Raw genomic sequence first — 13,902 nt, 5'->3', positions numbered from 1 at the left:
CCCCCACGCTGGGGGGACTTCTCAAGATCTGGCTTCAGAAACTCTTGGCCAAGTTGTCAGGACTTGGTCAGCGGTCCAGCAGGGAACTCATCACCCAACTGACCAAACAGAAGCACCACCCAGATGCTACCCCGACACCAGGCAATCACATGGCAGAAGTGAAAATGGGCCCACCCAGACCCCAGCCAGCATTTCCCACAGCCTGACTCAAGTCGCGGGAATTCCCCCTGTCCGGTGGGGAAATGGCTGGAAACTGGGAAATCATGGGTGCACACCACACCAGAGAACTGAGACACGTGGCGGGAGGACCCCCAGGGACACCCCCAGCGTGGGAACCAGCCGGGGGGCCAAGAGGAGGGTGTGGGGTTTTGTGGGGGCAGTCTTTGGCTTCCCTCAGCCCAGCTGAGACAGGGCGGCTCAGCAGTCAGCTCCCTGCACCTGCACTGCATCTCAGCTTCTCAGAGTCAGAACTCACCAGTAATTCCCATGTACCATTTTCCTACAACTGCCTCAATTGTCCTCAACCAAAACACAAAACTTGCTCTAAAGACCCCTTCAACTGCCTCAGACTGTGTCTCCACCCAACACCCAGCCAAGGCAGGTGAAATGTTTCAAAACAGGATAGAACAGGGAAGTGTGGCCAGAAGAAGATGGCTGGGTTATCCCTTCAGGAAGAGTGGGAAGAGACCAGCACCGGGGGGCAAGGCTGCCGGCCCCCATGCTCAGGGGACAGTGTGATGGAGGAGGGACTTATTGGGGTAGTGGATATTGAGGACTGTGTTTGGGGGAGGGTTTTGGTCGGAGGCTGTGGGTGTGGTCCGGGATGCTCTGGGTCCAGGTCTGCCAGCCCCTGAGACCTGCTCTGCCTGCCTCCAGGCCCTGGCCCTCAGGCCCCGGGACCCCAGCATCCCCAGGCATCATCTCTAGGTCCACTGGGGCTCCAGGACATGGTGGCATGGGGGACCAAGCAGGACCCTGTCAGGCCCCTACCCCTCCTGAGGAGCAGGACAGACGCAGGGTCCAGTAGCTGAGAGGAAGAGGAGAAAAGGGAGAGGATGGGACAGAGAGGCGAAGGAAAGAAAGGGGAGAGGGTCGGGTCCCCTCCCGGTGGAGAGGTGCCCAGCACTTGCAGACAGAACCAAGGGCCGCGCCTGGGGTGCTGAGGAGACCCCAAGGAGGGGCGACATCTCCCAGCCAGAGCCTCCCCGCCCCGGCCCAGGTGGACCCAGCAGGCGGGTCAGCTCTGTCCTGCAGAGGCGGGGGCCGCAGGGTCCACTGGAAGCCTCCGACGCTGCCGTCAGGACCGAGACTGAACACGGAACAGACGGTGGAACCGAGACTGGGAGGTTTCCGTCGGCGCCCGGCCCGCCCCCGCCCCCGCCCGGCGGCGCGTCCCGCAGGTGCGGCCGGGGCCCTCCCGCCCGGGCGCCCAGCTCCCGACGCGCTCTTTCCACCGCCCGCGTCCCCTCGCCGCGCCTTCCTCCCGGGCGCCGGGCGGCGCGCTGCAGGCGGTTTCCAGCGGCGGGTTTTTCCGGGCGTGATGACACCTCGTGTCATCGCTAATATCAGCAGTTTTGGTGTGTGGTTTTTTTCCTGTTTTCCACTGCACCGACGAGATGCGCGGAGCAGAGCCGAGGAAACCAGCAAACCGCTTCCCCGAGGACCCGCCGGACGCCCCGCACCAGGACCCCGCCCCGCACCAGGACCCCGGCCCCGCCGGAGCCGCAGGGGCCGGAGACCCCAAGCCCCCGCCTCCCCCCTCCCCTCCCCGGCTGGCCCAGGCGCCCGCCCTCCCCTCGGCTCCCACCCGCCCTCTCGCGCCCCCTCCCCTCCAGTCGGTCGTCTCCCTGCCCCACCCCATCTGTCCTCCCCTCCCCTAGGCCCCCTCCCCCACTTCTTTCCCTCCCCCGCCGGCCCTCCTCCCCCACTCCCGCTCGCTCCGCGCCCCAGGCTCTCCCCGCCCACGTGGAAGTGGAGGAAGAGGGGGCGGGGGCGAGGGCAGGTCCCCTCCCTCCCACTGACCCGGGTCGGTTTCCTTTCCTGCCATCTCTGACGGAGCCACTATGGAGGCTTCGGCAGCTGGCGCGAGGCGCGGGCAGGCTCTCTGGGCATGCAGGTCCGGTGGGTGACCTGGTGGCTGGCCTGGGCGGTGCTGCAGCTGGGCTGGAGGCCAGGATGGCTCCTAGGTAATGGGGCCCCGAGACATGGGATCAGGGTGGGGGCTGGTTCAGAGGGACTGGCACCCTCGGCGGCTGTGGTGGGAAGGGGTGCTTTGGTGGGGCAGGTGGGGGGGCCTGTGTTTGGCAGGTGAGGCTCCTACTCTGGCCTCCAATTCTGCCCTCCTTGCTCTCTGGCAGGCACCACCCTTGTGCCATGTCAGCTGGTCTTGGGTGTGGGATGCCAGCCAGCACCTTCTCTGTAGAACACGGTCAGTCTGGCCAGAGCCCCAGGCCTTGGCCACCAGGGCCCTGTGTGTTGAGCCTGCCAGGCCTGGGTGTGGATGGGGCAGCCCCACTGGGACAGAGCCCAGATGGGTGCTGATGTTTCTCTAAGACATCAAGAGCATGACGGTCCTGGCATCCTGGCCATCTGTCCTCCAGCCCCTCATGGGCCCAGGACACTTGCCAGGAGGGGCTCTAGTGACCACCAGGCGCTCTGGGGAGGCTGGAGTCCTGGGGTCCAGCATCCCTGGCACTGAGCCCCAGACTGGGGAGCCCTTGGTCTTCCTGCCCACCGTGGAGGAAGACCCTCCCTGGGCTGCCCGTGCCCTGGACTCTTCTGTGCCGCACATCTCCATCCCTTTGAAGGCCCAGGCCCAGGCCTGCATCTGGAGAAGGGGGCTCCCAGCTCCAGGACCAAGATTAACCTCTGACCTTGCAGGACCCAGACAAGGGACAGGTCCTGGGCCACCCTGACATTCCTCATGCCCAAAGGCCTGGCTGTGGCTGGGTCCTCAGCAAGGGCCTGCCTCCACACTCAGCTGGCCTCTCTGAGAAGACCCATGGGTTGCTCTCAGGCCTCCATGGAGGAAGCAGACCTGGAGATGGTGGCCAAGGGCCTGTGGCTAGAAGGGGGGCCTGGCTGTGGGAGCCTGGCAGAGGGCTGTGCCTGGTCTGAGGAAGGAGAACTGAGGGGGTAAAGGGAGGCCCCCCACCACAGGTCTGGGCCAGAGCTGGCCTGCACCCCACACTGAGCAAGCGGAGGCCATCTCTGCCTCCAGACACTGGCTTGTGCCTGGGCGAGATTCTCCAAGGTGCTGTGCCTCAGTTTCCCCACCAGTAACCCTCAGCACAGTAAACCTCATCAAGGCCGTGTCCTGCTCACCCTTTGCCAGACCTGAGGGCCCCTGGAGGCCTTGGACTTCCGTGGTCCCCAACAGACTCACCTCGTTCATCCTGGTCCTTCTCATGGGTGGCCCTGCACTTTCTGCAGGGGTCTGACTCACGCTCGCGGTACCCCAGACTCCTGGGGAGTAAGAGCAGCTGGGACTTAGCCCTGAAGTGGGAAACTTAGGTGGCCTTGTGACCGTGGCAGGCCAGAGCCTCTCTGCTCCTCGCCCCTTCGGCTCGAGGACTTAGTGCTGGCCTGTCGGCCATGAGACTCGCTGTACCATCTGTGAAAAGTGCCCAGCCCAACCCAGAGCTTATTTTTGGGTTAGGGGATTCTGTTTGGTTTGGGTGGGGCTGTGATGGAACCCAGGGCTTCATCCAGCTGGGCCCGTGCCCTGCCATCCAGGTACCGCACAGCCAGTGACACGTTTTAGTCAGATTGGTTGATTTTTTTCCTACCTAGGATTTTGGAAAATACCATAGGGAAAAGTTGAAGCCCAGTAGCGACCCCAGCCCCTGGCCTGCTGACCGCAGTGCCACTTTGTGTTGGTTGGCCAGGCTGCTGGGGCTGCAAGACAGGAAGGCACCCTCTGGCCGTTCCAGGGGACCCCCCTCTAGCCTGTGCACTGGCCAGCCGCTCTGGCATCTCGGGCTCCGGAAGCCTCTCCTGAGCTCTGCATTCATTCTGTGTGAGTCTGTCCATGTCTTCTGTTCTGCAAGCTCCCCAATGCCACGGGTTGAGGGCCTGCCCTACTCCAAAATGACCTCCTCTTGGCCCATGGGGTCAGCCACCCTCTTCTTAGTAAGGTTGCCTTCTGTGGTCACCGGAGCACAGGACCCTAGGCGTGAGTTTAGGGACAGACCACCCATAGCTCCCTGCCACTCAGGTGACTGCCAGGCTTTGAACCTCCGGGGTGCCTCACTCCAGGTACCCAGCCAGGTCCTCTGGGGACCCCCTCCACCCAGCACCCTCACCAGAAGCAGCCCAGGAGCACCCTGCTCGCTGCTTTCCCCTGAATGGGGCAGCCTAAGGGCTCCGCCAATGTCCCCTCCCTGGGTTCCCCAGCTGCCTTTCTCTGGCTGTTGGCTCTTGTGTTCTCCGAGTCCAGGTCCGGGCCAACATTGTACCAGAGAGCCCGGTGTGGGTCGCTGTGGCTGCTGAGACCTGCCCGAGAGGCTCCATGCTGCCCAGGAGCATGGCGGCTACCTTAAGGGATCCCACCCTGGGCACGGGGTGAGGGCACTTCTTCCCTGTGGGGTGCTGGGGACCCTTGACTCACTTGACAGTGCTCTCAGCACCCACGTGAGTCCTGCCTGAGTAAGGAGCGAGGTTTTGGCCTCCTTGGGGGGGCCTCCAAGCCCCACAGCCCTGTCGGTCCCCTCCAGATGCCTCTAGTATGTGACTGTGGGGACGGGGTTCTGACACCTGAATTCTGGGACAAACATTGAACCCTCCGTGGTCCTGAGGTGGAAGCCCTGGGTAGGTGGGGTGGGACTGGACCAGCTGAGGGACACCAACCCTGCTGGGCCTCCCCGGGGTGCTCGACAACCCCTCCCCTGTCCTAGACCCCTTGCCCAGGCAGGTGGGCAGAGGGGCTGAACCAGGTGGTTCTCTCCGTGGGTCCCCGGAGGACATTCCCAGCGAGCCTGGGGTCCCCAGGGCCTAGCTGGAGGTCCCTGAGTGAGCGGGGGGAGTGATTCAGAGAAAGGTCCGAGGCCCCTCTGTGCCACGAGGTCACAGAGCGAAGGCAGCTTCGACGGCAGTTTGTGCAGAGGCGACGTTGAGATCCTGGATTACACAGGGCATTTGGGAAGACAGTGTAGAAAAGCCGGAGTCCTGGGGCACAGGACCTGGACCTCAGCCCCACAGCTGGTCACTCAGACATTTTTAAAACATGCCTCGTGCTTCTACCCAGATATGTCTGTGCATGGGCCCTGGGAGGACGCGTAGTAGCCTTCCCTCTGCCCGTCCCCAGGCAAGACAGCCCACATGAGGGACACCCAGAGGGCTGCCCAGGGCTTCCGCCCTTCCCCCACTTCCTTCACCAGGGCCTGTCCCTGTGACCAGATGGATTCCATGATGTCCCAGAAGGCCCAGCCTGTGCCCTCCATGCCAGGGGCTCTCTTGGGCCCTTTGTGTACAGGGTCACCTTCCTCCATTTGGTTGACCAAACGCCTGGCAGGGGTCCCCTCTGTGCTCCTGTGCCCTGGCCCAGCATCTCGAGCCCCTGACCATCACACCACAGCATGCTTCAGCAGTCCCCTGGTCAAGCAGGACACCAGGGCACTGCCCGCAGCTGAGGGTGATGTCTGTGAGGGCTCTCCCTGCCCTGCTGGCACCTCTCAGCAGGATTGGGACAGGCCTCCCTGTGTGGTAGGCATGTGCTGGCAGCGACCACCCTGGCAAGATCTGGACAGAACCAGGCAGGTCACCCAGACTGGGCCAGGGCCGAGACCCCAGGAGAGGCCCAGGCAATCACAGTGCCCTGTGAGGGGCAGGACAGCAGACGGACCAGTGTCTCAATCGTCACACATTCAGGCACAGCAGCAGGTGAGGAAGGTGAGGAGCGGTCCTGGAGTCCACCAGCACCATCCTACGGGTCTCACCTGGGCAGACCAGAGCCAGCCTTGAGAGCAAGGGTGTACCCACAGGCGCTGGTGGAGCTGCACAGCACAGGACAGGCTCCCGAGGAGGAGGGCCCCTGGCCTGGCCCAGGCTTTTCTGCAAGATGGCACGAGAATCTGTTTGGAAGCTTTGGTGGTTGGGCCTGGGTGTGGCCCTGGATTTGGGGAGCCGGGTAGGGTACCCCATGTTTCTGGACCCGGAAGAAGGCCACAGAGTGGCCACACTGGGTGGAATGAAGAGGGCCCTGACCCGGAGCAGCAGACATGGAGCCCTGGCAGCAGCACCAGCACCCCCGATCTGCTGTCCCAGGAGGTGGAATTACAGACTCTTAAGTCCAGCTGTACAATGTTTATTTAAGGTTTTCTTTGAAGTTTCATGTGTTTCTTGATTCAAAGTATGAAGAAGGTGCATGTTAATACCACCCAGCGCCTACGTGCCCAGCTGCTATGTGTGACTTGGACACAGGGTCACAGAGAAAAAGGCTCACCGTGGCTGTGGTGTCACCCTGATGAGAAGGAAGCCCCGCCTGGACAGGCCATCCTAGCTCTGGCCTGGCATTTCCAGTCCCCTTGACCTCCTCATTCCCCTGGTCCTCTTGGCCTCACAGAGCCATAGACCTGGACCACAGCCCACCAGGCCCAGGGCCTCCTGGCCTGCAGCCTCGACACCTCTGTGCAGGCCCTTGGAGGCTCCCGAGCTCAATCCTTGAGTCATGCCCACCTCATGTTCAGTTGGCACCTTACTGGACCTCCGGGGCCCTCGCCATCCATGGCTAGTGGGCAGCAAGAGGAGCAGGGGTGCAGCCAGCCTGCCCCTGGGGTGGGGAGGAGGCGCCTACCCAGCAGGTCTCTGGAGACGGCCTCGGGAACCTCACTGGTTGGCCGCCACAGGCCCTGCAAACACCCCGACTCCAGGCACCTGTCCTCCTGGGTGCCACAGCCACCTTGAGCCCCTCATCTCAGAGGCCATCCTGTCCCTGGACAGAGGGACCGCGGCCCTGGCAGCCTCACACTGCCGCTGTGCAGTGGGCACCTGGGATGAAGCTGGCCTGTGAGCAGGACAGCAGCAGAGGATTCAAACTGAGAAAGTGTGGGTGGGTGTCCTCACGGCCTGGTCCCAGAGCTGACCTTGAGGCTGGGCAGCGCCCAGAGGTGTGTGCATGGGAGGTTCCTTTGCTGTGCGCGTGCTTAGCCTCATGGGGCCAGCACACACCAGAGTCGGGTCCGCGGCAGGTTTAGGCCTGGGCCTCACCTTCCCACCTCCTAGAGCGTGCCCACCTCTCAGAGGGCCTCCCCCGGGTATGCTGTGTGGAGTGTCCCCAAGGGCCCTGGCAGAGACCTGCCCGTGAGCGTGGGGGGCCCAGCCCTGAGGCCCCCCTTCCATTCATCTGAGCACAATGGCCCAACTGGTCTCTGGGGGCCTCTTGCTGGGACAGGTGGGCCCCCACACTGCCCACTGCCCAGGGCAGCACTGTCCATGCCACATGGTCTCTGGGCCAGGGCACAGTTCAGAACCAAGCCTGCCTAGGAGACCCGTTCCTCCCTGGCTGGGGCCTCATGAGAGGCTCAGCATCTCTGTGACCCCGTCCAGGACCAGGCCAGGCCACGCCACCTGCGTCCCAGTGCCCATGCAAGCCCCAGCTCAGCCCTCTCTGGGGGACTGGCCACCTGGAGTCCAGGGAATGAGGGCCAGGGTCTCTAGGGGAACCTGGTTCAGAGCAGAATCTTGGACCCAAGCCCTAGTCTCAGGTCTCAGAAGAAAGTCAAAGGAAAGCCCTGTGTCGAGGTGAGCATCTGTCCCCAGGGCTCCAGGAGAGGCTGGAGGAAGGTGGGCAAGGGCACTGTCGAGGGATTCGAGCCAGGGAAGCCTGTGAGAGCTGCTCCTGTCCCAGGACACGTCAGGGGAGGGTCACGTGGGCTGCCCCAGGCCCTTTGCTCATGCTGCTTGTTTCCGTCCATCTCAGAGTCCCCCAACAGGCCCTCAAGCCTCTTCAGCTGCTCCCCAACTCAGCTCACTGTGCAGGAAGGAGCGAACGCCACCTTCACCTGCAGCTTCTCCAACTGGTCGGAGCACCTGGTGCTGAACTGGTACCGCCTGAGCCCCAGCAAGCAGAACATCAAGCTGGCCTCTTTCCGCAGCGGCCTGAGTGAGCCGGGCAGGGACCCCCGCTTCCGAGTCACTCAGCTGCCCAGCAGGCTTGACTTCCACATGAGCGTCATCTCTGCCCAGCACAATGACAGTGGCCTCTACCTCTGCGGGGCCATCTCCCTGTCCTCCAAGGTGCAGATCCAGGAGACGACAGCCGAGCTCAGGGTGACAGGTGGGGACCAGGCACGGCCAGGGTGGGCAGTACCTCCTGTCCAGGGGCCCCCGGCTCAGTCAAGGGCTCTGCGGGACCCGACACCCCCAGGGCCCTCTGGAAGCCCCCAGCCCCGTGTGCCTCTGAGGGGTGGCCGGTGCCCCCAGAGTGGGCTGTGCTTGGAAGCCCTCCCCAGGTCAGGCCAGGACGATGGCCTGTCTCCACGGATCTGAGGAGACGTTCCTCAGACTTCGCAGAGGTCCGCTGAAGGCCTGGGGGACACAATGTGGTGGACCTTGACCCCTGACCCTCTGGCCCTCCAGACAGGGTCCGAGAGTCCTCGACACTGGAGCCCCTCCCGGCACATCCCCGCCCCTCGCCCAGGCCACCAGGCCAGCTTCCAGGCCTGGTGGTTGGCGTCACGAGCATCCTGGTGGGCGTCCCAGTGCTGCTGCTGCTGGCCTGGGTCCTGGCCACCACCTGCTCCACCACCTTGCCAGGTAAGGCCTGTCACAGCCCTGCCACTGTCCTGCCAGGCCTCCCACTCCTCTCTGCCCCCACTCCACCCTGACCACAGTGGGGGCCTGTGGTGACCACCGTGCACACAGCCCATCCCTGCTGAGTCACTGATGATGACAGGCCCCTTCCGGGCTGGAGGGAGGGGTCAGAGTCGATGCTGCAGTCTTGTCCTGGGCGAGCTTCTTAGTGCCAGTGACGTGATGCTGCCCTGCAGCCTGAACAGAGCCCCACGCCCCTTCAGAGTGGCCAGGTCCCTGGGCTGCCCAGCTCCCTCCTCCTCGTGCTGCAGGGTGTGCTGTGGGCCCCTCTGGGCAGCCAGGGCCAGACACAGCATCACAGTGCACCAGGGGCAGGCAGAGGCAGGCCTGTCCCTGCAGCAGGCACACGCCAGGATTCTCCATCCAGCGGGGGGCTCCTAGTCACTGCCCAGGGAGGAAGCCATGGCACCCTTCCCTGGATACCCCCTCAGGGTCTGAGAAACCCCAGGACAGACGAGGAGGCCCAGGGAGGGACCCCGAGTAAGGCCCTGTCCTGGGAGGGCAGCCTGCGTCTGCCCTGGATTTAGAATGTGTTTCCCTGCAGAGAATGGAGGAGCCAGAAGTAAAGAGCAGCCCTTGGTGAGTCTGCGTCCCCGACCCGAGTGGTCAACACTCTCTGCCTCAGGGCTTGGCCAGGCAGAGGGGCTGGCGTCTGTGGGCCGACAGGACCGTTTCTCCCAGGTGCCCAGAGCCCCCCCTCGTGCGCAGCCTGCCTGTTGCTGCCCAGGGTGCACAGCCACAGGTGTGCCTGCTGTGAGCTGTGGTGTGGGCGAGGCATGGCTTAGCCTGCTCTGGACCCAAGAGAGCTAGAAACCACAGTTTGGAATCCTGGGTCTCAGGAGTGCCCAGGACAGTTGACAACCCAGGTCACGCAGGGGCGATGGGGGATGGCCTGGAGGCCCAGGTCTGGATCATGGGGTGCAGGCTCTCTCTTGGGGTCTGGGTGATGGGGTGCAGGCTCTGTCTTTCGGGGTCTGGGTGGTGGGGTGGTGGGTCCTAGGTTGCCAACTTCTCCCTCTCTCCCTCTCTCTGTTAAGGAGGAGGCCTCAGAAGTGCCCATCTCCACCCTGGACTACGGGGAGCTGGACTTCCAGTGGCGAGAAAAAACCCCGACCCCTGAGCCCCCCGCCTCCGGCATACACACAGAATATGCCACCATTGTCTTCCCTTCGTCCCCAGGCCGCAGGGGCTCGGCAGACAGCCCCCAGGGTCCCCAGCCTTTGAGGCATGAGGATGGACACTGCTCTTGGCCCCTGTGACCACTGGCATCCTGCAGACCTCCTGCCAAGAACCCAGGGCCAGCTCCTCCCCGAGGAAGAGGCAGAGCAGCAGGGGCCTCAGGGGCCAAGCCACCTGGGTGGTGACCACCAGGCCCCCAGGCCAGCCTTGCCCGGGCCCCATGGATGGAGGCTCATCTCCATGCTCTCCAGGAGCTGGCAGTGGCAGACCACCGTCTCCTGATGTGGAGTGCTGGACATGGCCATGGCTGCAGGCCTCGGGAGAGGGCTGGCCTGGGCCCAGCTCTTCCGAATCCTGCTGCTCCAGTCGCCGGGCCCCCACAGCCTCCCACGGAGCCCCAAGCCTGAAGCTGGGGCCTGGTTGCAGAATGCTGAGGGGCAGGCTCTGGGAGGCACCTGACAGCAAGGATGTCCAGGCGCACAGTGGACACAGCCCTAAGGCTGCCACGGAGGGGCAGTCCACAGATGGGCCCAGGGGCCACAGGCCGAGGAGTCTCAGCCAAGCCAGAAGAGAGCTCCCACAGCCCGCAGGGTGGGGGCACAGGGCTCCCACCATCGGACCCTCTGCAGGAGCCCTTCCCCCCCATGGGTCCAGGCAGCACCTCGAACTGTCCTCCAGCCGGCTGAGGCAGTGAGGGAGAGGGCAGAGCCAGAGGCCGCCTGCCCCAGGGAGCCCTGCAGCACCCTCCCGGCTCACCTGGAGGACTAGGTCCCTTGTCAGCCGACCAGCCAGGGCCCTCCTAGGCAGGAGGAGTGGGGCAGTGGCACGGGCACCCCGGGTCCCCATTTGTCCTCTCCAGGAAGTCCAGTTCTCCCTGGCTCTCGGTCACAGTGTTTATTTTCAGCAGATCTTGGTGGGCTCCCACCAAGGGTGGGCCAGGTGGTCAAGTATTCCCTGTGCTGGGTGCCCCTACTCTTCTGCCATCCAGGACAGGCAGCTAGGGCCTGGACTGACCAGGGGTACCTCTGCAGTCAGGGCTGGGGTTCTCTGCTATTCTCATTAAATAATGACAGAAGCCTGGGGCATCCTGTCCTGCGCACGCACGGAACTGCGGGAAGGAGGACAGGTCGGGGGCTGGGCTGAGGCTCGAGGTGGAGGCAGGTGCTGGCCCTCCCAAGGCCAGAAACACAGCACCTTCCTGAGCCTCATCTCTGCTCACACAGCTCCCCAGCTGTGCAAACCTCCAACGGCAGTGGGAACCCACACACTCCGCACCCTCAGGCTCTTCCCAGGGTCCCCAGTGGGCAGAAGTGTCCCTGGGCCTGTCCCCAGGGTTGGTGGCAGCAGAATAGGTGGACCACACCAGGCCATGAGAGAGGGGCCGGGGTGCCTTGGCAAGGATGCAGCTGTGCCTCCCACCAGAGTGGAGAGAACCAGCCCAGGGAAGGCAATTCCTGCTCCACACTGGGGTCCTGGCTAATGACCAAGGACCTGGCAGATGCCCCTCCCCACCCACTCCTGGCCTGGGGCAGTGGACCTGGCCCAGCTCCTCAGGTGCTGCTACTGCCCGCCACTCAGCCCTTGAAGCTCCTCCTGAGCCCACTGCCCTGGGTCCCGTCTGCTGGAGGCCCATGGGGACCACATCCAGGACAGGAAGGAGGTCTGTGGCAAGACGGAGTGTCCAGCAAGTGCCGGGGCTCTGGGAGGGGAGATTAGCCTCAGAAACGGCTCTGGCACATTTGTGGACAGTGTGACAGGAGAAGCTGGACACAGACGTGACAGGGCCAGCACTGTCCTCCAGCCCTGCAAAGTAAACAGACACAGCAGTAAGTTGCTGGGCAAGATCTGGATGCGAGGAGCAGGGCGCAGCCTCAGACCTCAGGAGGGCAGACCCAGCCTGGGAGGGTGGGGTCCTGCCTGGTCTCTGTGGAAACACCTCCAGGGTAGGGGCAACCTGGGGAATGAGGACTGCACCGGGGACCACAGCTGGCCCTGCCACAAGAGTCCACCCCCAGCTGGCCAGAGTCGCCTCCCACTGCGGCAGCCCCTCACTGTGGTATGAGGAGCCCCTGGCTCGGCAGAGAGCAGGAGTACAGTGACAGTTCACTCTCCCCCACATGACACGCCAATTTGAGCATCGAAAATACCAAAATAAAACTCAGATTGATTCATACACTCTGTTTAAAAGAGCTTGGTTGGAGTCAAGGGTCAGATGTGGGAGACGAAGAGAAAAAAGGAGAAGGGGAAAAACAGTCTCATGAAAACAAGGGAGGCGGGAGGGAGAGGAAGGGGCGGTGGGGCTCTGCTAAGGAGATGGTTCCAGCAGGTTCTGCGTGGACACGCCTCGTGGGGCCACTACACCGTGTAATCACCAGGCACCAGTTTAAAGCAAAAGACCCAGGGAGGGGGGGGAGGCCAGGCAGCCTGCCTGGGTGCAGTTGGCAGCGGGGCCCTTGCGGTGACAGCAGGCTCAGATAAGAACTGAGAGCAGTCATCAGCACTTCCCACCCGCTTCCCTTCCCGTCAGGGGCCACCAGAGCTGTCTTCTCACTGTTTCCATGCCGCGCTCTGCCCCAGGGCACGTGTCACAGCCCTGGCTGAGCTGTGCCCACCCGCCCATGCTGGTCCTTTGGGTCTTCCCTGGGCTCCTCATCCAGTCCTGGGTTCTTGGGAGCCAGGTGGGGCTAACCCCAGAGGGTGGTCCCCAGAGCAACAGAGAGATGCCCCCAGGTTCCTGGACCCTGCTCCCGGTGCCCGGCACCTGCCTCTCCTGTGCCCTAGTCCTGAAGTCCCACCTGGAGGCCCTTCATGAAGGACACCGTCTCAGTCCTGCCCTTGAGGGTCCAGGGGACAGCCAAGTCTCCAGGCAGGAGAACCTGCAGAGACCTGAAGGCACCCCTGGGGCAGCAGGAGACCGAGCTGGTGACCTGGAACCTCCAAGGCACTGGGGGGTTCGCAGGATGTGAGGGGCCAGTGGGTGAGCCCTGGGGATCTCAGCTGTGGGGAGCCACTCCGAATGACCCCTGCCTTCCAGTTCTGAAGCAGGAGATTCTGACCAGTCCCTCCATTTTGTGGTGACTTGGACATGGTCCCAGCTCAGGAAATGAAAGGTGTGTCTTCAGATGTAAGTCTCACCCCTGGGGTTGAATCACACTCCCTGTCCCTCATAACCCTGCCCCTTCTGGCCTTTTTTGGAGAGAACTTTCTAAGAACAAGGGTCCCCCCGATCAAAGCCCACTTCCACACGTGCTTGCTCTCTCTTGCCAGCCTCTCGGGACTGTCCCTTGCTCTCCCATTTGGGGGGCGGAGAAGCCTGTTTTAAGGTAAAGTGTGCCTGGGTTTTATCTGGTGTCCCTGGAAATTCACACGAGCGACCTGAACTTCAACTGCCCACGCGGGTCAGGGGCAGCACTCAGCTCCAGGGGTCAGTGACCCAATGTGGGTGGACCCTTCCACCATGTGCACCCAGAGTTTCTGGAAGTTCGAGGTGTGGCGGGTGCTCAGGGGCAGTTGAGGCCCCGCAGCCCCTGGGTGGTGAACATGGTTCATGCCTGCACCCGCTGACCCAGTCGGGCTGCCCACTCACTGGTGGGGAATCCTGTGCCGTCGTTCTCACCACACCCAGCCCAGAGGCAAGGCTGGAAGGGCTGCAGCTCAGGAACAGGGTGTCATCATCACCACCATGTGTCACACAGCAGGGTCACTTCTGATTCTTAGGCTTTACTGCCATCTAATTTCAAAAACCAGTGGTTGCCTAGTAGAATATCCTTCAGACAAAGAAAGAACGCGGTTCCCAGGTGCTTAGCAGTGCCATTCCCTGAAGTCAGGTGGCAGAGGTGACCCCATATCAACCAATAGGTGAAGGAGTGCCTCCCTGCATGGGGTGGGCTCAGTCTCAGGAAGGAGGGAAAT

The 13,902-nt window shown here is 63.1% G+C and overlaps 1 protein-coding gene across 1 annotated transcript; it reads left to right on the top strand.

The window, feature by feature from the left end:
- The first annotated feature begins 2,110 nt into the window (after positions 1 to 2,110).
- Positions 2,111 to 11,117, top strand: Pdcd1 (programmed cell death 1). The gene is made up of 5 exons (XM_026381963.2): positions 2,111 to 2,186; positions 7,919 to 8,275; positions 8,578 to 8,754; positions 9,356 to 9,390; positions 9,849 to 11,117. The coding sequence occupies exons 1-5, from the start codon at positions 2,111 to 2,113 to the stop codon at positions 10,068 to 10,070; spliced, it is 867 nt and encodes a 288-aa protein (XP_026237748.2). The 3' UTR covers positions 10,071 to 11,117.
- Positions 11,118 to 13,902: the final 2,785 nt, after the last annotated feature.

The sequence above is a fragment of the Urocitellus parryii genome, chromosome 1, assembly GCF_045843805.1.
Source record: "Urocitellus parryii isolate mUroPar1 chromosome 1, mUroPar1.hap1, whole genome shotgun sequence".
In the NCBI taxonomy this organism is placed as follows: Eukaryota; Metazoa; Chordata; class Mammalia; order Rodentia; family Sciuridae; genus Urocitellus; species Urocitellus parryii.
This window is presented reverse-complemented; position numbering and strand designations above follow the sequence as displayed.

Bases quoted from the DNA above. Each gene is read 5' to 3' on its own strand.
- Pdcd1 (XM_026381963.2), top strand. From the start codon at position 2,111: ATGCAGGTCCGGTGGGTGACCTGGTGGCTGGCCTGGGCGGTGCTGCAG. The intron at 2,187-7,918 runs GTAATGGGGCCC...CGTCCATCTCAG, and splicing joins GAGGCCAGGATGGCTCCTAG to AGTCCCCCAACAGGCCCTCA. The intron at 8,755-9,355 runs GTAAGGCCTGTC...GTTTCCCTGCAG, and splicing joins CTGCTCCACCACCTTGCCAG to AGAATGGAGGAGCCAGAAGT.